Here is a 21,932-nt window from a genome sequence, read left to right on the forward strand (position 1 = left end):
TGGCAGGCAGTCTCTCACATCCACTGTGCGACAATAACAACCAGGCTGCCAGTGGAGAGCTTGAAGGTTGTACAGTAAGTCATTTGCCAGCGCTAAAAGAATCTTTTACGTGGTTCAACGCGTTTTAATTCTCGAGTCATCGACAGGCAACGTGTCGAAGATGGATCTTAGTTTGGATGCCTGAGTTTACTCGCAACAATGAATGTTGTGATTTTTATTTTTCATCTAGTCACCCTAACAGGTAAGAAATTGTTCTAAACTAAAGAAAATGTGTGCTTGATAACTTTTGACATAGTGTACTCGCCTTTTTTACATTAATTAAATGTTTCAGACATCAGTTATAATTATACATAAATAAAAATACAAATAAATTCTTCATTAATTATATTTACAGAAACTTCTCAGAGGTCAGTGTAATCTGATCCAATTCACAGAACACAACTAATGAGCAAATTTAAGCTTTGTACAAACTGGCTCTCTTGCGAGGCCAAGTACAGTGAGGCTTTTTCTTCTGCGTTTCAACCCTTCATCTGCCTGTCACCACATGAAGTCATCTACATAATTATAGACAGGCAATTCCTTAGTTTACTGTGTTGAATGTCCCGAGAATCATTCAAGCATTCAAACCACATGTTGCTGTAAAATGGCCTTCATTTCAAGGTCAAGGGAAACACAAGGAGGTCCTGCTTTGGCTTGTGACAGATGCGTAATGGAAAATGGAAAAAGAATATCTCTGTTAACAACTCACACAGTGGAGCCATCACATGTTTCAATGAAGTGTTGCTAAAATTAAACTCTCTGCACATACACACCGTTTGTTGTGTTTACACTACAGGCAGTCCCTATGTCTCCAGGACACAAATATATTGACAAAAACGAAGCCAAAATGCAGAAGCAGTGCGTAAAAAAATTAAGTAATATCGAAGTGTCATGATCAGGCTGTGTGCAGGCAGGAGAGGACCCAAACGCAAACTCACGGGAAAACAGGACTGAACTCAAAATACAGCTTTATTGTTGACAGAGGATAAAGGCGATACAAAATAATATGAAACTAAACTGGGAAGTACTAAGGAACTGACTCACGAGGAAACACACAGAGGGGCACACAGTCATGAGGGAGAACGCGACACAGAACTGAGGGAGACGCAGACATAAATACACAGAGGGTTAATGAGGGAAGTGGGAGCACACAGGGAACACAGGTGACGCTGATAATCATAACAAGACACGGCAGGAGTAAATGCAACACTGACGGGAGACTGTCAAAGTAAAACAGGAAGTACACAGAGGTTCAGACAGAAGGAGAGAGAGCACAGACATAACGGGCTAGGGAAAACATTAAATGAAACACAAGGAGGGGAAACGAGGGCTCACAGATACACAGAGGGGCACACAGGGGGTAATCAAATAAGGAACATCTTTAACAGAACCTAGGAACCACGGCATAAGGAACAAAATACAAAAATACAAGAAAGTCACGGTATAATTCGTTTTTTACTCACAAATTTTGCATTTTTATTCAACTTTTGTTAAATAAATAACAGAACAGTATATTTTTTCATGTCTGTAGTTCATCTGATGTAATATTTAAATAACTTCAAGACCTGCTAAGGAAAAAAAAATGTCCACATACAAAAACCCTTCGAACTAAAAGGTATACTTTCTTTTTACAGTCTGCATGTATACATTTTATTTATATATCAAGTAAAAGTCTATTTTACATTGTAAAATTTCATGTCAGCACTTTAAGAGTTATGCAGCACACATACTATAGATACTACACACCATGGAAACAAGAGTTTATTTTCACATTGCTGTGTACTAATTTTACAAACATGTTGCACCTACATTATCACGTCTGTTTTCCAGTCACACTAATTTAGGTCACCCTAAGTGTCAGGTGTTCTTAAAAACCATCTGATTTTCCAGCACTCAAGGAGAGCTACCAAGAGTGGTGTCACTGTTTAAATGACTCCAGACGTAACTCATCACAAAGGAACTATGTTGTCTGTTTCAGGCACGGCCTGGGGCTCCTTGGAAGAAACACTTCTATTTAAAACCCTTTTCACTGGTTACAATAAGGTTGTCCGTCCTGTCAGTCATTTCAAGGACAAAGTGAACGTTACTGTGGGTCTTCAGCTCATTCAGCTCATCAGTGTGGTGAGGTCTTAGTTCACAGTATATCACCTGTCACAAGATTCACTGTTGTCACACAATGCTAATCTCTGTATGAGTAACACAACACATTTTTTGGATCCACAGGATGAGGTTAACCAGATTGTCACCAGCAATGTGCGACTGAAACAGGTTTGTTAATTTTTTTGTTGTGTTATCGTGTATGAAGGAGAAGGAAGGTATTCCTCTATAGTCACTTCTGGCATCAACAAAAAGGCCAAACTCAGTCAAATAATAGGCTGCACTGACTTTCTTTTGATACAAATTATTCCTTTAATTCATTGATAGGTGATTTTTGCCAAATAATCCCAGGGTTTTATACTATTTTAGATTTTATACTATTACTTCCTCTAGCATTGTTCAAAAAAGACAGATTAACCAAAAAAAAAGTTAAAGTGGTGGTGGTGGTGGTGGTGGTGGTGGGGGGGGGGGGGGGGGGGGATCCTGACAGCTGCTGTAGCAGTGTGGAAGAGGACGAAAAAAGAGACACGAATCTATTTAAAAAAATTACTGTGACCTTTTAATTTTCTGAAAGGTCACAGTAAAAAAAAAAAGACTGGTGGCATTTCATATGGTCAGAAAGTAAACTTAACCACAATACTGCAAACTAACCAGTTTTTCATGCACTAAATTGCAGTAGTGTTTTCATGCAATCTGAATTCGAATTATTATATCCTGTCAGCTTGAAGAAACACAATGCTAGAGTAGCACAGAGTAGCTGGTTCTCCTCTACAACACTGCAAATTTTGGTATCAATCTGATTCTTTTGGAGAGTTGGAATATAAATGTGCCTGTCTCTAAAACCCTTTGGATCAGTTTCTATTGTTTAAATTATGGTACTTGTTTGGGGTACATTATATTTTTTGTTTCCAAAAAATAATTAATTAACCCAGGACAATGGGCTACATACTGACCTTAAAAGAAACAAAGTATCAGACTAGTATCGATGCAATACCATAACCAGCATTGGTATCAATACTATGGGTATTTTGATAGACCCATCTACCTCTAGTAGCTCTCCATCACTTCCTTTCAAACCAGGGCCACAGCTATATTTTAGCTACCAAAGCAAATACAAGGAGGTTTTTCCCAGCTGGCTGGGATTTTTCCCTACCGACACATGGTCGCCACAGGGACACCGATGGTCTGTAGGGCTGCTGACCACTAACAACCAATTGGGGAATACAAATTTTTCCCTCAGGACAGGTTCCCTATAGCCTGTTCAATGACCAGTCTACAGGCCTGTGCGACTAGAGCTTTATTCACCTGTTCCTACAATGTTTGATTGTCACACATCCGAAAAGACTGGTTAACATCATATGGTTAGTGATCACATGTCTGCAAAACCTCAAAAATAGACAGCAATCATTCCCACGAGAACTGCCTGAGAAATAACAAATCATCATTATGTTTGGTCTATAATTAATAACTCGCACTTTTCTAAGGAGTTTATGATGAACTATGATCCAAACACCAAAAATCACAGAACAGTAACTATTGATTCATTACGGATTATTTCAAGATAGTTTGTTGTCCTCCAAGCATTGTGCAAAATACTTTGTCCCTCATTACTTCAGGCTTGCTTCACCATGGACACGTGGACATTGTGTCCACTTTCAGCATGATGATTATAATTTTCACTCATTAACAGCTTTTGTGATGTTTTCTGTTTTTTCCACTAAATGAACCATTTATACTGGCTGCTATTTTTGAAGTATAAACTATTGTCCTGGCTGTCCCTCTCTGTATTTCAGAAATGGAAAGATGTGAACTTGCAGTGGAACCCAGAGGATTATGGTGGCATCAAAAAGATCAGAGTACCTTCCAGGGACATTTGGCGTCCTGATCTGGTTCTTTACAACAAGTACGTATTCAAGCTATAACTGACCAATGCCATGTATAAATTTTTTTTCCCTAAAATAATTTCCTTAATAAAATTATACTTGACCTGAAAATTCTGACTGCAAGAAAACAATCAGCACACTCATCAGTGATATTTTGGATCACACATTTCTATACTGCAGCATGTAGTGCGTGATAGCTTGGATTTCATTGTGCTAAATTTGGCCTCTGTATAGCAGACCCCCCACCCCCCACCCCCGTGCCATATGCTGCATTGACACACTGCTGTTTTTTTCCCTTGACAACCAGCTCTGCTGCCACAACAACTTGTGCCAACCGCACCCTGTCCTCAAGTGCTGATGTCCCCCTGCGTGAACATTTAACTTATTATCGCCTATGTTGATGCCGCCTGTGCTTGTCTATACCCGCAGTGCCGACGGTGACTTTGCCATTGTTCATGAGACCAAAGTGCTGCTGGAGTACACTGGGATGATCACATGGAACCCACCCGCCATCTTCAAAAGCTACTGTGAAATTATTGTGTTGCATTTCCCCTTCGACCTCCAGAACTGCAGCATGAAGCTGGGTACCTGGACCTACGATGGGAACTTGGTCGTCATCAATCCCGTAATACATATTACCCCATTCACAGTCTGTTTCATAAAGTTAGTTGAGGAGATTTATGCCACTCTCAACTAGTCTGCCTCAGTCCAAAAAAAAAAAACCCAAAAGTGTACACAAAACCTACAAAATAATGACAAATGACAACTTCTGTTTTGCATGAATTAAGAACTCAAGCTGTCATTTGTACATACACAAAAATGGTGTTGCAACATGTAAATAATTTAGTTTCCTTTATTTACACTGGCAATGGCTAGGCAAGAAGTTCCCCTTCTAGTCTTTCTGATAAGCTTTTAGACAACTACAGTTTTAGCCAACTAAATTTGAGGAAAAATCATGAATTGCATATAAAGGATCGACAGAGTGACTATGACATCAGCCATTCATTTATTAACTGCTGTTTTAAAGCCTCAATTTCTGACTTTAACCATGCTTTGCTTAAGAAACCAGATGTACTACTTGGACAAGAGTGTGTAGTTAATCAGCTAGCACTAGCTAACTAGCTTGGTTAGCAAAGTGCACATGATACAAATACAAGCTTAAATTAAAACAAACTGAAACAATCAATCTGTTAGTTTTTTACTACAACAAAGTACTGAACAGGCTAAGATGCAACAGACTGAGAAGGTGCTTACTCTGTATACTCACATTATAGCCACTTATCAATCAGAGCCATGCCTTAAAATACACTCTCTTTGCTATATCTAGCACCCATATTTTACAAATTCAATTGGAAATGGATCGACATTTATATAATGCTTTTCTAGGCTTTATCAGCTTCTACTGACCACTCAAAGCAATCAGTTAAATGTACTTAATCATGCATTCATAAGGTTCTTTATTTAATACCTCCCCAAAGAACCTCTTTTCCATGGCTAATCTAGAATCTCTAATTAACCAAGCATGCTTGTGATTGGATGGAGAACCTGGAAATAACCCATTCAGGTACAAGAAGAGCATGCAAACTCCACAGAGAGAGCACAAGTGAGAGTCTGAACCAGGTATTTTCTTGCTGTGAGGCAGCAGGGCTAACCACATCACCACCAAAGACTTAAACCCAGCGAGCAGGATGATAAATTAATGAGATTATTTATCAAGTCAAATGCAGGGTTATTTTCTCAAAAAAAACTGTTACAATCTGACTTTCTTTGCAACCAGACGAAAAGAATGAAAGCAGATTTAAAGCTTACTGATTTTACTTTCTTTATAACTTTCTTTACATTTCTCTAGAAAATTTACATAATAGGAATATTTATCATCATATTCATATTTCCTGACAGGACAGTGACCGCCCAGATCTGAGCCACTTTATGGAAAGCGGAGAATGGGTGATGAAGGATTTCCGTGGCTGGAAGCACTGGGTGTACTACGCCTGCTGCCAAGACACCCCCTACCTGGACATCACCTACCATTTCCTCATGCTGCGGCTTCCTCTGTACTTCATTGTTAATGTCATCATCCCGTGCATGCTCTTTTCCTTCCTCACTGGCCTTGTCTTTTATCTTCCCACGGATTCTGGTATGTTTACACTGAAAAATGTAAACCAAACAATAAAACATCTATCATAGATCATAATATACAAAAAGTTTTAAACACATCCTCTCACTAAAAAGGATATAAACCATAATTCTTATAAGTAATTTGATATACTAATATACATTAATATACTTGAGGAAGTTTCTCACAATCTTGACAAATATAGTACTAGATTTATCTCGAGCTTTGCTTTTGTTGTATGGTTTTCAAATATTTTCAAAGGGAATCATTACCTGCGAGCCAATACTTCAGCCTCTTTGGAAGAATGGTATGTTGTTTCCTTTCAAGAGGCTGACAGAAAGATTTATGCCACTTTCATGTCTGGAAGGAAGGAACAGCAAGTTAGCTAGCTTAGAATAAAGTCTACAAGCTAAGCTATTTATAACATGTCCAAATGTAACAAACTCCATCTACTAGTACTTGTAAAACCTCAGTAACTTTAACACCTTAACCTTGCAATTTTCAACTAAAAAAATATCTGTTTAGAAAAGGAAACATTTAAAATGTTATTTAATCGCGTTTTTCAAATCTGTTTAAGTACATTTGCTTGAGCTTCAGACAAAGCCAGCTCTTTTACTGTTTCCTGTGTATGTGTATATGCAAACAATTTAAATTGTCAAAATTAGACCAGGGCCACTATTTGGCTTTCCTATTATGATATCAACTGAAACCATGTTGGAAAACTCCTTAAATGCTGCCTGTCAGTCCAAAGTGTCTCTACACTGGCTTTTTCAGGAACTGCACAGCTTATGTGCACATCTGGCCATGTTCCCAGTGTGTCGGTCTGCTTCATTACCCAGTGTCCCTCTGTGCTGTCATGTCTGAAAGCAGGCCTTTGCTTTAATGTATAATACATCACTTGATCCCTGTTTCTGATATGGCTGCTGACAGGAGGAGGAGATGCTAGTGCCAAAAAAGATGCCCTCCCTGGGATAAATGCTCTTACTGAGCAACAACAAAAACAAACCCCAAAAAAATAACATGTCTCACATTTTACTCATGTGAAATGGTGTCAAAATCTCTTTATACTCCTGGTTTTATGAAAGAGGAAAAAAGTAGCCTATCACCGTTTGGATTTGATTTGCTTATTCGGGTGAACAGTGCAAATGTGCTGCTGTATAAATTCAAATTAAAGTTAGTTGATGGGATTCAGGAAACAGCCCTCCCTTGTGGCAGTTTAATAAGATTGCATGTTCATGCAGTTTAATCTGCACGACATTTGCACCTATACGTTCATGTTTTTCAGGTCAAGTTATGGTCTAAACATGTTATCAACCCTTCAGAGTATCAGGGATTAGTTATGGCATAAACATGGTGTCCCTACATTTACCATCCTAGTTCCTAAGAATGTAATTACATTATTTTCTTTCTTTTTTCTTTTTATTTGAATTATTTTTAGACTACTGACGAGGTCAAGAATGGTAAACAAGAGAAAAAAAAGATCTGATGAACATCTACGTATCATGTGCTGATAAAAACTGCATATTGCGAAATGGAATTTGAACTGAAATAATTTAATAGGCAATTTTATGTTCTTTGATTAATAAGTCCCTATTGTCACATGACCAGAAATATTTACACAACAGCTGACTGTGTTTGAATTTCTATACCTCATGCTGATTTTTACACAAACTAAGAAAGAGTGAAAGTTATAATGGTGTCTTCCAGGTGAGAAGATGACCCTCAGCATCTCTGTCTTGTTGTCTCTGACTGTGTTCCTGCTGGTCATTGTGGAGCTGATCCCGTCTACCTCTAGCGCTGTACCACTCATTGGGAAGTACATGCTCTTCACCATGGTGTTTGTCATTGCATCCATCATCATCACCGTCATTGTTATCAACACCCACCACCGCTCCCCGAGCACTCACACAATGCCAAACTGGGTCCGCAAGGTGAGCACAAGAAAACAAAAGACTACACTTTGATAGTGGAGCTGAATAACTAAAGGAGTAGATTTGCTCAAGCGAGGCAAGCTTCAGTTTTTCTCCTGCATTATATTGCCATCTAGTGGTAACAGACTTAAAATGTTTTTTTTTCTTTTTTATCCATCTTTTCTGGTATTGTACACTCACTGACACATTTGTCGTCTCCTTCATGATAGGTTTTTATCGAAACCATTCCCAACATCATGTTCTTCTCAACAATGAAACGCCCGGGAAAGGAGAAGCAGATAAAAACCATCTATGGTGCTGATTTTGATATCTCAGATATCTCTGGAAACCAGGCCTCTGCTGTTCCCTACTACTCACCCATCACAAAGAATCCTGATGTGCGCAGTGCCATTGATGGGGTTAAATACATCGCAGAAACCATGAAATCAGATGAGGAATCCAGCAGTGTAACCATCCTTATAATAAAAAATTTTGCTAATATATTGCTAAATTCCAATCTAGAGTCCTGCAATTGATACATTTTCTCTATTGTTTTTTTTTTCCAGGCTGCTGAAGAGTGGAAGTTTGTGGCCATGGTGTTGGATCACATTCTGCTTTGTGTCTTTATGGCTGTGTGTCTAATTGGCACATTAGCAGTGTTCGCAGGCCGCCTCATTGAGCTGAGTATGCTTTAAAGACCCATCCTTTATATTCTACCAGCTACACTTCTTAGGTGGTCACACTCACCTTTGTTTTTTGAAGCTCCTGTACAGGCTTGACAGCATTTACAGCTTGTTCTGCCTTTCTCTTGTTGTTTGTTTTTGTAGTGTTAACAATTGTATCCTGTAAGAATATGTAATTTGCAGTATTTTCATATTTATATTCAACATATTTTGACAGAGTTACTTTTTCCCTTGTGTGTATGGACAGGAACATGTGTGCAACCGGACATAAATCTAATGTTGTGTAATATTGTGCAGCTTTGCTTGACATCTTTATACTGTACAGCTGAATAAAATCGTTTTGTCCTGTTACAAGGTGAGATATGACTGAAGGGTAGACTTTATAGCGCAATAAGCAGAAAAACAGATGAAAATTGATAGCCTCCTTCCTGCAGCTCCTTGCTTTATTCTGTTCTATTGTCCTGATACAAGAGCATTGGCACGTGCTTCATACCACTAAAAATATGAACATTCTGACCTACACCTTCCCAGGTAAACATAGAGATTAGGAAAAAAGAATCCAGTTCTAGCTAATGTGCGTAGCAGCACACGGCAGACTGACAGCTTCTGGAGCACATTTTAATGTCTTTAATATCAAATGGTACATGTTTGAATCATAAAAGCTATACTCTAATTATAGCTGGTAATTGTGCCTAAGTTTAAAGCGTGAGGGTCTGAATTATAATCGTGTCACTATTATTAGTCAGACTTATTTTTCTGAAGCACTCCTGCCTTTTGTTTCCCACGTCACTGTTTACACTGTGCACCTTATGTCGGCTCTCTATTTGAAATTCAAATATTAATGCAGATTCTGTACCTGCCCACTTTTACTTGTAATGTGCTTTTACATGCTTACTTAGCTCTTGGCTCCTCAGTTGACAGCAGTTATTTGACAAGTGCATGCGACAAAGGCATCAGCTAACTTTTTTACTTAACTCTGTGGGCACACAGGAGTCTAAATTCATGGTATTTCTGGGTTTTATAGGTTGTATAAAATGCACATTCCACAGTTAAGATACTTGGGAGAGTATATCAACATTTTAATTTCCCTGATATACTCCCACATCCCAGATAAATGATACTGCCATGCTTTGTGCTCATTTGAATGTAATTGTTCTCCCTTGTTCCTTGCTTTACAATTTGCTAGTACTGGGTCCACAGCAAGGTGCTGGAAACAATCCTAAGTGATTCTGGTTCATGTTGATATGACAGCGTCACACAGTTGGTGCAGATTTTTCACCTGCATGTTTTTCAGTGTTTTAGCTGACAGGAATGCCTCTCATCTGGTTCAGGGTTCAATGTATTGTGGATTCAGAGACGCTTTTCTATATACCTTCGTTGTTACAAGGGATAGTTTTAGTTATATCTGCCTTCCTGACAGTTTGAACCACACTCACCATTCTGACTAACATGCAACTGCAACAACAGTTTGCATGGCTCTTGACCAAGAATGACAAAAAACACAGAAAGATTTATGATCTCAGCAAAAGATCATAAAGGGATCATAAAGGGATTTCATGAAAAAGATAACTCGAGTATATCTTGTATTAAAAGATTATATGGAGACAAAACAGGATCCTTCCATTCAGCACTTGAGAAGGGCTGAATGTTAACATTTTCCATCACTGTCATCATTTTTATGATGATAACTGTGGTTCTCGTCATTTTTAGATTAAAGCTTTTTTAAAACTATAATTTGGCATAACATGCAGATACACCCTTTTCACAAAACTTTTGCTTAATTGAAAATTAGCATTTAAATGCTTTTTAGTCATTTAAGACAGTCTTCAGTCTTTCGTAGCGATGATTGGTCATGTGACTTGTAGACTATACTCTACCATACTTGGCTGTTGTGAGGTGGCGGTTGAATTTCCCCGTACAGGGGCTTTCCAGACTTTAAATTTTTAAAGCAGTTTAAATTTAGGTAGCCGTCTGGTAAACTAAACTTTTACTAAGTTTATGTTTGGGTTAAAATGCGCCCTTTAAGCCTGTCTGTCAGCACTGCGGAAATAAGTGGTCATAGTTATGCTATCTTTCTATACTGTCTCTGATACGTATTTACGTTGTTTTCGAAAAGGATAGAAAGAAGGCGCTACGCCACGCCTCTTTTCACTATCTTGAAAAGTGATTGGTTGAGATGTGGTGACAAATCATGGCTAATGAAACTTGTGGGTTGGATATTAAGCAACGCGGTCACGTAACAGTAAGAAGAGCGCTAGTGCCGAGTTATTTTTAAGAAGTTAGTAAAGGTGAAAGGCGAAGTTTGGATCTGTAAGAAGCTCTGATTAGTATCTGCCTCCAGCTTCACGTTAGCTCGCTGGCTAACTCTGACGGCTACCTAAATATGACTAGCGCAGGGGTGCTCAACCGCTGTCAGACAGGTGAGACTGCATTATTAAAAAGATATATACAAGTTATATCGGTTGCAGTGCTTTCTAACTATGTGTAAACAACGTTAAAACCTATCTAAAAGCAGTCTTGTTACGATACGATATTATTTCGGTTAACTGACGTAGTTAGCTCTACGTGTGTAATGGGATTACAGCTGAACCGGTGATTTTAAAGGTTATAAGTGAAAGTTTTCCTCGGTGTCCCTAGTGACTGACAGTGCTGACCGGTGAGGAGGAGGAGGGGATTAACGTTACCGCAAACTAGACATGACAGCTGGCGGCAGAGGGAGGGTCAACATAATGATGGAGGCACCGGAAAGAAGCCGCAGCTTCAACTTTTCATCTGAGGAGCTGGACTCTTCTGCCCTCTCCTCCAGCATGTCCATCGACAGGCTCTTACCGGCTCTCCTGGAGTGCTTTGGGATAATTTTGTGCGGATACATCGCAGGGAGGGCAAACATTATCACCTCCACCCAGGCGAAAGGATTGGGGAGTTTTGTTTCCAAGTTTGCTCTCCCAGCACTGCTGTTCAAGAACATGGTGCTGCTGGACTTTGGTAATGTCATCTGGCCATTTCTCTGGAGCATCCTCATCGCCAAAGTGTGCGTGTTCTTCCTCGTCTGCATCCTCACATTGATAGTAGCCAGCCCCGTCAGTCGCTACAGTAAGGCTGGGCTCTTCTCAATTTTTGCTACCCAAAGCAATGATTTTGCTTTGGGATATCCTATAGGTAAGTAACTTTTAATCCCAGCAAACACAAAGCTTGTCATTCAGAGCTGTGACGTGTAAACACGCTGTCCCATTGTTTGCCCATCCATCATACTCAGAGTTCAGTTCCCCAGGATTTTATTATTTGTTAGCAAACAGATTTTGATATCACTGCTTTTGCGGCTTTTCTTTTATTCACATCAAGTTCATCCATGAATAAATAAATAGAGTGGTAGATATAATGTGAACCAAAACTACACCCAGTTGAAAAAGTCAATTTAAGTTCAAATTAACTGACTAGCATTAACTGTATATTTTTAATATTTAATTATATAATGTTTATGTGGCCAGAGATGCTTTTTGTTTTGCACTCACTTCAGCACTTCCATCCACTGTCTTCCTTCTGAGATGTTTCAGATTAAGCCTGATCTTCTGCTTTATGCTTAAAGTCAGAAATAGAATCAAGCTATTGCAGTGATAGGGGTTATGATCACCTGTTCATGATGCAGGCACACTCGCATTTCTTTATTTTACTACAAACTACTGTATAACATTTTGTAGGTATCCAGCTCGGTTTTGTTTTAAACCTTTTACACATTTCTTCATCATTTTTTTTTTTTGCTTTATCTTCATCCACAGTTGAAGCCCTGTACCAGAGTACATATCCAGAGTACCTCCAGTATATCTATCTGGTGGCACCTGTGTCCCTGATGTTTCTCAATCCCATCGGCTTTGCCCTCTGTGAGATCCAGAAGTGGAAGGATCAGGGAAACCATCAACAGAGAAAAGTAGTGATTGTGGGAGTTGTAGTTTTACAGGTCATAAAGAACCCCATAGTATTTATGGTTGTTATCGGCATCATTGCCCACTTTGTGCTGGACCAAACCGTTCCCGTCTTCATGGCTCAGTTTGTGGATGGCTTGGCTAACTCTTTCGGGGGAGCAGCTCTGTTCTACCTGGGCCTGTCCATGGTGGGCCAGTTGGGGAAATTAACCAAATCTACAGTGGTGACACTGATATTACTTACTACAGCAAAACTGTGAGTGGAAGTAATTTAGATTTTTATTGCACTTGATTTTCTAGAACAGGGTGATATTAGTGTTATCAGACAACCTTGTCTTATTTTTATGAGGTGTACTATGGAAGTTTAGAGAGAGTCAGCATGTTCAGGCTTTTCAAAGTGCTCCCACCATGTTGTTTTGTGCTGATGCTTTAGATGAGTCAGACCTTTCTCTGACCAAAAGCTGTTATCAAATAGATGACATATTAAGTAGTCTCAGGCACAGCATGCTAGTCAGTGCATGTAAAGTTTGTATAGTTACACTGCATTTCACATCAGTGTTAAATAAAGCGTCAGGTAATGGTACATGACTTGATTTGGCTTTCAGGTTACTAATGCCCCTGATCTGTAAGGACATGGTGGATCTGTTGGACAAACGCAACACCAGCGATTTGAACCACTCCAGCCTCTCTGATTACGCCTTTCTTTATGGAGTGTTCCCCACTGCACCGAGTGTGGCCATCTATGCGGTTTATTATAACGCAGAGCTAGAAGTTGTGAGTTCTTTACAGCTTCCTGCCAACATACTATCTACCTTATGCTTTCTCTCTCTAACTTACTTTGCATGCTTTCTTTGTTCTGATTCGTGACAGGTAACTGCCGGTATGGTGATCAGCACTTTCCTCTCAGCTCCAATAATGTATGTTTCTGCCTGGTTACTCACGTTCCGTTGGACGGATCCTCAGCGTTTAATGAATTCACTGCAGAATGTCAGTTTCAACATAAGCATTGTGAGCTTAGTTGCACTGGTGAGTCACAGCTAGTTGACTAATCATCTATTCTTTATCAGCTGATCACTGTTTAAATGTATCTCAGTGGATGGGAACTAAGGTCATAGTGAACTCAGAGTTGCCTCCACTTAATAACGCACAGGGCGCTCACTGACTGTATTTTCTTTGTCAAGGTCAGCTTTATTAATACTCATCTCCTGTTTATCTGCTCTGATGCTCTATCATTCAGGACAAGTAAATTAGAGATGCAGGCAGTCTTTGTAGATGTTTAAACCACATTTGCAAACTAACCTTAAAAGTCTCTGCCACTAACAGGATATGCAAGTAGACAGATGTTTTAGTGACTTGCAGAGTTGCTTCCTCATTCTTTGCCTGTTGATATATCCTTTAAGGAACCTGAAACTTGTTGCCACGATTATCTTTTTGCAATGATTAAACAACATTGTTTTCTTTTTTGTTGTTTCCCTTCAATGTTTCCATTTTTTTTAACATCCACCAAGGAGATTACATTTTTGGAAGTGTTGTTGGAGTGTAGAGTGGGGTCACATGGTCAAAGTGTGCCACATTTGTATGGAACAATCATTTGAAGATTTGGAAGTTTTTCATGTAACCCATATACTCATCTCTGCTCCTTAACCCCTATATGCCAATATGTTGTACTGACTACATATTGGCATATGGGGATTCTAAATACCATGTTATCTTGGACCTCTGATCACTTATCCAAAGTCAAACTTTCAAAAAATGCCCTTTATCTTTAAAAGTATGCCTACAAATCTGCTGCCTTTGTTTGTATTGGCAACAGGAAATGATACTGGTATATGGGAATTCTAAATGTCAAATTATAGTTTGCATCCAAATTTCACATTAGACCTCTGATCTCACTTTTTACTTGGCATCTGCCTTTTTTCACATTGAAAGAAAAGTTTTAAAGATAAAACCTTTGTATCTTTAAAGAAAAGAGAATGCGCTGCCTATTAAGTTAGAAATATACTCTTGTATAATGTTACATAATAAGCTCAGGTTATAAATTACCTACTACCTAGTATCTATTACTTACTCTCACAAAAATGTTTTTATTCGGGATATAATACTATCTGCTTAAAAGTAGATACTGCCCAGAGAATAAACTGTCTTGATGGAAGTTTGCTCCCTCAGAGTGCTTGTTGTTTAGTCATGTGTTTCATAGTTCTCAGTAATTTCCCGTTTACTTTCTTCAGAAAATGAACAACCAGTCACCATTAGTGTACTATTTCTGGTAAAGTCTTTGTTTTTGCAATAATAGATCATTTACAATCCATGTTTTCTCTCACAGGTGTGGACTATTGCCGTCATGTTTTTAAGTAAAAAATTCAAAAGGCTGCCTCACTTGTTTACAGTTAACCTTTTCTTTGCACAGGTAAGCATGGTACTGCATTCATGAAAAACTAATAGCACCATTAATGTCTAATATGTCTAATGATTAAGTAAATCATATAAATCATATCTATATGAAGGAACTCACCTGTGGGCATTCAAAAATGACTAAGTGCCTGTATTTGTTATTTTGTTCTCTGTAGGTTCTGACTTGCATTGGGATGATCTTGTGGAACTTCGTAGTGAAGGAAAATAACTTCATTGGTCAGGTCCTGACTTTCACCTTATTATGTACCTCACTCTACAGCACTTTTATATGGCCAGGTACGCACACTACCATCTACCACAGTAAACCTACATTGAACTAATTCATGTTGGTTCATACTGGTGAGATGTATCTGTAGTGTGACTACAAATTTTGAAATTGATGTTCTGTTGTTTTAAGGTTTGATAGCACTCTCACTTGTGCTCTTGAAGTCTGAGGATCTGAAAGTTTCACCGGGCACGTTGGTCATTGCGGGCTGGGGGTAAGAGGAATGTGCACAGAGTGGAAAACATGTCACTTTCGTTTAGACTGGCATTCATGATGCATTCAACAATGTAAATGAACTAAATAAATCATAATATAATGTGATTTTGCATGATACCAACTCAATTGAAATTAAATAGTCAAAAATGTATATCTGCAACCAAGTGTCATGCACGTTGTTCAGGGTAATCCCATTGACCTGTTTTTTATATTTTAATACTGTGATTGAATTTGTTGTATCTATGGTTGCAGGATTCCAGCTTTAATAACTGCAGTTTTGCTCATTTGTGGGGAAAAAATGTTTGGAGTCATTGATGCAGCTTTCTTCTATGGCAGAGCACAGGTAATAATACCAGGGGAAGTCATTTTCCTGTTTTCTGCCATGAAATTATAGATAATGAAATAAAACCTGCTGTTTGGATGTTTTCTTTCAGATAATCTGCACCACATTCGTAGTTGCCTTCAGCATATTCCTGGGAGGAGGCTCTTTTGTGTGTCTCAGCAGAGGAAGCTGGGCCCAAAATGTCCAAACTGAAGAGGTGAACTCATTTGACTCTCCAGAAGATCGTTTGATTGAAAATGAACCCGAAAACCAGACCCTGTTTGAGACTGACCCCCCACCAAGAGATCAAGGTGCGTTCTGGTTTGCCAGATGTCTGAAGCGAGATGTTAAAATTTAAATCTCCTGATCAAGACTTGAGCGTGCATATAGAGATGTCAGTTGTTTACAGCCAAGTTGGACTGGAAATCCAAAGTTCAAATTAACCCTTATCTACTAGTTTTCTACAGTATACTGCTGCACAGTGCAACCCCTTCTTCTCAGATAAGGTTTCAGTTAATCACGTAGACAAAGTCTCTGCAGTTACCAAAAAGCAAAGTACACACACACAAAAAAATCTTTTTTCCCCAAGGACATACTGAAGACACAATTCTCCACAGCAAGGAAGCTGGTTAATGCTGAGAAAGGAGTGTCAGAAAGGAACAAGTTAGATGCAGTGCTTTTGTTTCGCTACATGCCACAACTGATTCATGGTCATAGTTCCAGTAAGCAAGACACATGATTGCAAACTTGCAAACCAGTTCTGCAAGTAGTGAAGAGAAACTGTTTGAATGATTCAATACAAGAGTTTATTATCTTGTGTTGTAAGTACTTGTGTTGTATCAGCAAAAATATTTGTCACTAGTATTTTGGGGGGCTGTATTTTCATATGCATTATTCATAGTCAGTGAAAGTACTTTACTTACTTTCCTGGAACTTGTATTTTATTGAATATCTGCATCCTGTGTAAAATGAGATAAGCTGAGAATTGCTTCCAAATATTTCTTTTTACTTTATCAGCATGCCTCATATGTGACTGTGCACCAACCCAACCCCTGCCTGACATGATCATCAGTGCAGATATGAGCAGCACACCAACCACACAAGCAGGTACTGCACTGATAAGAAACTGACATTAGTGTTTTTATTGTGAGACTTCAAAAAGCAGTAGGATTTAGTTCATTTTATAGTATATGAGCATCAAACTTAATATTCTTGTAATTTATCAGGTTTAATTATTTCCTTATTTGTTTCGCTGCCCCCCTCAGGTCAGTGTGACAGCAGGTGCGAGTCCACAGACTGCCTCCTTGTCCAAGTGGAGGAGCTCCAACAGGTTGCAGACAGACAAGTGGCCCGCCATGTGCTCATGTGTCTGCTTCTGACTGTCAGCCTGCTTGCTGTGAGTAAACAACCACCTTTCAGTTCTACAGTGACATGAAGTCAGCCTTCATCCGCCTGCATTATTATATTTAGTGCATCTCGAACCAAATCAGATACAAATGGCTGAGCTGTGTAATTTCCAACTGCTGTCACTGGAAGACTTTAAGAAACACATCCAGAGACCCCATTAGAAAAGTCATGCGTCTGGCTTTATATTACTGTTACATTGAATTTTATATATTTTTATTACTGTACGAAGAAATCTTAAAATAGTGTATTAGGGGCATCTAGATTAAAAAACTGAAAGTACAAGAAAAGATACTAGGTATTGCTGGTAGATGCTTTGGTATACTTTCATGTGTCAGCTGCGATGTAGTTCCTTTTCGTATATTATGAGAAATTAGTGATTCTGGGCTTAAATTAAAAGCTTTTACTTATTGCTGAAGCCAGTTTTAAAATATATAATTTGATCTCATTTATTCACTGCAGGCATACGAGGGAGGGACTCTTTTTGTTTTAATGAATTTCCACTCAGCTGGTTCTACAAGCTGGTTCAGTGAGCAGCGTTAGTTACTATTTCTAGTTCAAAGGTCTTCTTACATCCTGTTTTCACAGAATTTGTCCAGCTGCGTGTGGCTGCTCTTTAACCACAATCCTGGTAGACTCTACTTGGAGCTGCTCTTCTTTTGTGCTGTGGTCAACTATGGACAGGTTTGTGTTAGAAATATCCTGTTACCTATTCATGACTGTATACTCACACCCACAGCACTAAAGTCATGCTTATCTTTTCCTGTTGACAGGGGCTTCTCTCCTTTGCTCTTTTTGGGCTGGACAAACATTTGATTTTACTGCCGTTTAAAAAGAGGTAAAAGGCTTTTATATGAAAAATATTAAGCACATTCAGACATTTTTAGACACTTACTGGCCACTTCATTAGGTACACCTTACTAGTAAAAGTTGGACTTTATTTTTCCCTTCAGAACTGCTTTCCGTCTTATGCAGGTAAATCAAATTTAAAATTATTTAATATGCTTACTGGCCACTTTATTAGTTACATCTTACTAGCCTTTGGTTGGATTCATTTTTGTCCTCAGAACTGCCTTAATTTTTCATAGCATAGATTTAACAAAGTGCTGGAAAAATTCCTCAGAGATTTCATCCAAACTGAAATAATAGCATCAAACAGTTGCTGCAGATTTGTCAGCTGCACATCCATGACGCAAATCTCCCATTCCACCAGGTTCAGCAACAATGTTCAGCTGGTAGTAAGGAGCCGAAAGACAAAAAATATCCCCCACACTATTACTTCAGCACCACCATAAACCTTTGATACAAGGTGGGATTGATTCATACTTTCGTGGTGGTTATGTCTAATTCTGACTCTGCCATCCTAATGTGGCAGCAAATATTTTGACCCATCAGACTCAGCAACATTTTTCTAATTCGCAATTGTCCAATTTTGGTGAGTTTGTGTTTATTGTAGCCTCAGTTTCCTGTTCTTAGCTGAATGGTGCCTGTCTGCTTCAGGGTTCAATGTGTTGGGCATTCAGTGATGTTTTATCACAAATCTTGGTGTTGTGAGTGGTTATTTGAGTAACTTTTGCCTTCCTATGAGCTTGAGTCAGTCTAGCCATTCTCCTCTGACCTTTGACATCAGCAAGACATTATTACCCAAAGAACTGCCGCTTACTGGATTTTTTTTTCAGACCATTCCGACCTTAAAGATGATTGTGAAGGAAATCCCTGTAGGTCAGCAGTTTCTGAAATACTCAGACCAGTCTGTCTGTCACCAACAAACATGCCACGTTCAAATTCACTTAAATCACCTTTCTTTCCCCATTCTGATGTTCAGTTTGAACTTCAGCTTGTTGTCTTGACCATGTCTATGTGCCTAAATGCACTAGGCTACAGACATGTGATTGGCTGATTAGACATTTGGGTTAATGAGCAGTTGAACAGGTTTACCTAACAAAGCAGCCAGTGAGTGTACATTGAATATAGCAAATGTACAATAGACTATGTTTACATTATATTACAGTGTCCGCTGATTTAATTTTGTTCTGTGTTTAGATTATACAGTCTGTGGTATGGAAAACAAGAAGAGCAGCCACAGAGTGATTTACCTGAGGAGATCAGGATGACCTGCACCCAGTTCACCAAATACCACAAGCAGCAGTGTTTTCATGACATTGTTAAAAAGAGAAGGTGAGAGCACATTGTCTTACTGACCGCTGCTCTGGTTAAAGACTGATGACAAATGCGTTTCCCAGTAATGTCTAGGCAAACCTTTGTTGATGCTCGGTGACTCACAAACCACAATACCTTCAAAACAAAATTATTCCTGATTCAGTAATTTTTCTGTGTGTGGGTTCTGTCTGCTCCTCTGTTTCTTGTGGATTTTTTTTACAGACAACTATCCTTTGGGTGATTTCTTCTTTTGACTTTCAGGTGTGGAAAGAAGACTATGGTGGACTGTTTTCTTGGCTGTGAACTTGTTGAGTGGCTTCTGCAGGTTGGTTTAGCTCAGGACCGTGGCGAGGCAGTACTCTACGGGACGCGATTACAAGAGGGTGGTGTGTTCCAGCACATCAAGCAGGAATACAGCTTCCAAGATAGTCCGCTGTATTATCGCTTTATGGCATAAGATGCTTGCTTAAAAAAAGAGCTTCTTTTTTTTTTTTAAGCCTAAAAGAAATTTCAGTCAAAACAGGAAATTCCTGTACAGCAAAAGACTCAATGTACTGTTTCCTTTAATGCAAAAAAAAAAGGGCAGCTGTGTGTAGTTTGTCTCAAAGGGAAGAAGAAGTGTATAATAACCACCTCAGTCTCTATATCCAACATGTCAAGTTTATTTCTGAGACACTGTGTCAAAGCCACATTGCTAAAACTTGAACATGAGCCATACATATATTCCTATTCATCCAAATCTATTGTTTGGAGGCGACATCAAAAGGAGATACACCTTAAAAGCAGCTGAATAATTCCTGACTATGTGAAAAAGCTGTGACTCGCCTACTGTTTAATACAACACATTTCAGGAAAATCTGGTCAGGCTTCAGATTGTGATGGATGTTTACAGAGAAGAGGTATTTTTTAAGGTGTGTAGGTGTATACTGTATGTGTCACACTGGAACTTCACTGGGATTGTGATTCAAGGGAAGAAGCTTTCAAAAGTAGATTCTTTTCTTTTTTGTTTTGTTTGTTTTGGAGTGCGGGACACTTTATTTGTATGTTTTATGCCATTCTGTGAGTGATGAAGCACAAAGAGGTGTTCTCATTTTTTTAAAAAAAGTGCATGTGAGGGGAGAAAAAAGGTCTCCTCTACTTAATCCAGTCATTGATCTACTAGGACACCTTTGTTTTTCCTCACTCTTATCAAGAATCATTTGCCAAATAAATAAAGGGAAAGGAGTCACATTTCCCCAGTTAGTTATTAATTTCGCATGAAGCAAAGGTATCGTTGCTTTGGAAACCTGTACTTGAACAGGTCTTGACAGTGATGCACATTATTTATACAGCTTTAACAAACAGCAACTGTCCAGTTCGATCAACATTTTTACTTGCTTTTGTTTGTCCATTTCAGTAACCACATAAAAAAGTAAACATTAGCAAGGAAATCTAAGTCTTCACTTGAAAATGGGTTTTGTTTTAGAAGTTGGAGATGCTGCAGTTATTTTTTTCACTCTCTCAGGTAAACAAGCAAATTAATTAATTTTCTAACTCTGATATTAATAGAATGTATGTAAATATCTAAGTTACTGTAATATAATGTGTATCATCACACATTGGCTAATAAAATAAAAGGTTTATTACCAAACCTTAACTCGTGTATTCATAAATTTGTTATTGAACAATTGAGCGAAAAATTAAAACCTGCATTTTATAATGTGGCATTTATGAATTTTTCACTCTGATCAATTATATGAACAATGGTTTTGAATATTATTCAGTTGTTTCATACTAGTTCATTGTACAAGAAGGTTTTGGGTGGGTTTTTTTTGTTTGTTTTTTAAATGCCTGATTTAAAAATGAGTCTAGTGTCAAACTGTGGAATCGTTTTGTGGTTGCATGTAGATGTGGGCCTCTGTTTTTACAGTAAACAGACATCTCCTTCTGAACAGAACTTAAAAACAAGTTCACCAGAAAATCTGGATTGACGACACCACATAGAAGTTGTTTTTCCATGTTTCATAAGCTACCTTATACCTTTTGTGATCCAGGTGCACACTTTCAGCAACTAGTGACCACAAAGGCCGAGTTACATATTGGTAGCTGGAGTCAAAGAGTGCTACAAGTTTTAGGACTGAGCTCAAGTACTGCACCTCAGGCAGATCGAAGTTCTGTGAGCACCACAGATGGCACACTTCCTGTGGTCATGAACATGCCCTGATGCCATATCCGCATCCCTCAGGATATTAGTCATTGTCTCTGCAGTGATATGACCTTCTGTAAATAAAATCATAACATGCATAAACAGTGTTGGTGACCATAAAACCATTGTCCTGATGTTATCTTAGTTTCCCCGCGGTGCAGCTATTCATTAACCAGTACCCTTTTCCTCTCCCAGCTCCTGCAATCGTCCATTGTGGCTGCAGGTGAGAAGATGAAATGGGTCTTTGCATCCCACCAGCACTTACTTCATTCATAGGCCCTCATTTTTGGATGTTCCCATCTTAATTGTGATGCTACACT

At 38.7% G+C, this 21,932-nt stretch overlaps 2 protein-coding genes across 2 annotated transcripts; both read left to right on the plus strand.

Moving 5' to 3' along the window:
- On the plus strand, nucleotides 1–9,087 carry LOC102795456 (acetylcholine receptor subunit alpha). Its single transcript, XM_006788461.2, has 9 exons — nucleotides 1–241; nucleotides 2,018–2,160; nucleotides 2,263–2,307; nucleotides 3,930–4,039; nucleotides 4,449–4,644; nucleotides 5,919–6,156; nucleotides 7,843–8,066; nucleotides 8,276–8,512; nucleotides 8,612–9,087. Exons 1-9 carry the CDS (start codon nucleotides 199–201, stop codon nucleotides 8,738–8,740), a joined length of 1,365 nt encoding a protein of 454 aa, XP_006788524.1. The 5' UTR covers nucleotides 1–198; the 3' UTR covers nucleotides 8,741–9,087.
- A 1,536-nt stretch (nucleotides 9,088–10,623) lies between these two features.
- On the plus strand, nucleotides 10,624–21,063 carry gpr155a (G protein-coupled receptor 155a). Its single transcript, XM_035906737.2, has 16 exons — nucleotides 10,624–11,148; nucleotides 11,366–11,887; nucleotides 12,505–12,904; nucleotides 13,254–13,422; nucleotides 13,519–13,674; nucleotides 14,972–15,055; nucleotides 15,216–15,336; nucleotides 15,458–15,539; nucleotides 15,794–15,884; nucleotides 15,976–16,174; nucleotides 16,881–16,970; nucleotides 17,129–17,259; nucleotides 17,856–17,951; nucleotides 18,041–18,105; nucleotides 19,311–19,445; nucleotides 19,689–21,063. Exons 2-16 carry the CDS (start codon nucleotides 11,425–11,427, stop codon nucleotides 19,882–19,884), a joined length of 2,478 nt encoding a protein of 825 aa, XP_035762630.2. The 5' UTR covers nucleotides 10,624–11,148; nucleotides 11,366–11,424; the 3' UTR covers nucleotides 19,885–21,063.
- Nucleotides 21,064–21,932: the final 869 nt, after the last annotated feature.

The sequence above is a fragment of the Neolamprologus brichardi genome, chromosome 16 (assembly GCF_056152115.1).
Source record: "Neolamprologus brichardi isolate AB-2024 chromosome 16, ASM5615211v1, whole genome shotgun sequence".
Lineage (NCBI taxonomy): Eukaryota > Metazoa > Chordata > Actinopteri > Cichliformes > Cichlidae > Neolamprologus > Neolamprologus brichardi.

Excerpts from the sequence above, each read along its gene's own strand:
- LOC102795456 (XM_006788461.2), top strand. The coding sequence starts at position 199 with ATGAATGTTGTGATTTTTATTTTTCATCTAGTCACCCTAACAG. Across the intron at positions 6,157-7,842 it reads TTATCTTCCCACGGATTCTG|GTGAGAAGATGACCCTCAGC; the intron begins GTATGTTTACAC and ends GGTGTCTTCCAG. Across the intron at positions 8,513-8,611 it reads CAGATGAGGAATCCAGCAGT|GCTGCTGAAGAGTGGAAGTT; the intron begins GTAACCATCCTT and ends TTTTTTTTCCAG.
- gpr155a (XM_035906737.2), top strand. The coding sequence starts at position 11,425 with ATGACAGCTGGCGGCAGAGGGAGGGTCAACATAATGATGGAGGCACCG. Across the intron at positions 15,056-15,215 it reads TTAACCTTTTCTTTGCACAG|GTTCTGACTTGCATTGGGAT; the intron begins GTAAGCATGGTA and ends TGTTCTCTGTAG. Across the intron at positions 15,337-15,457 it reads CAGCACTTTTATATGGCCAG|GTTTGATAGCACTCTCACTT; the intron begins GTACGCACACTA and ends TGTTGTTTTAAG.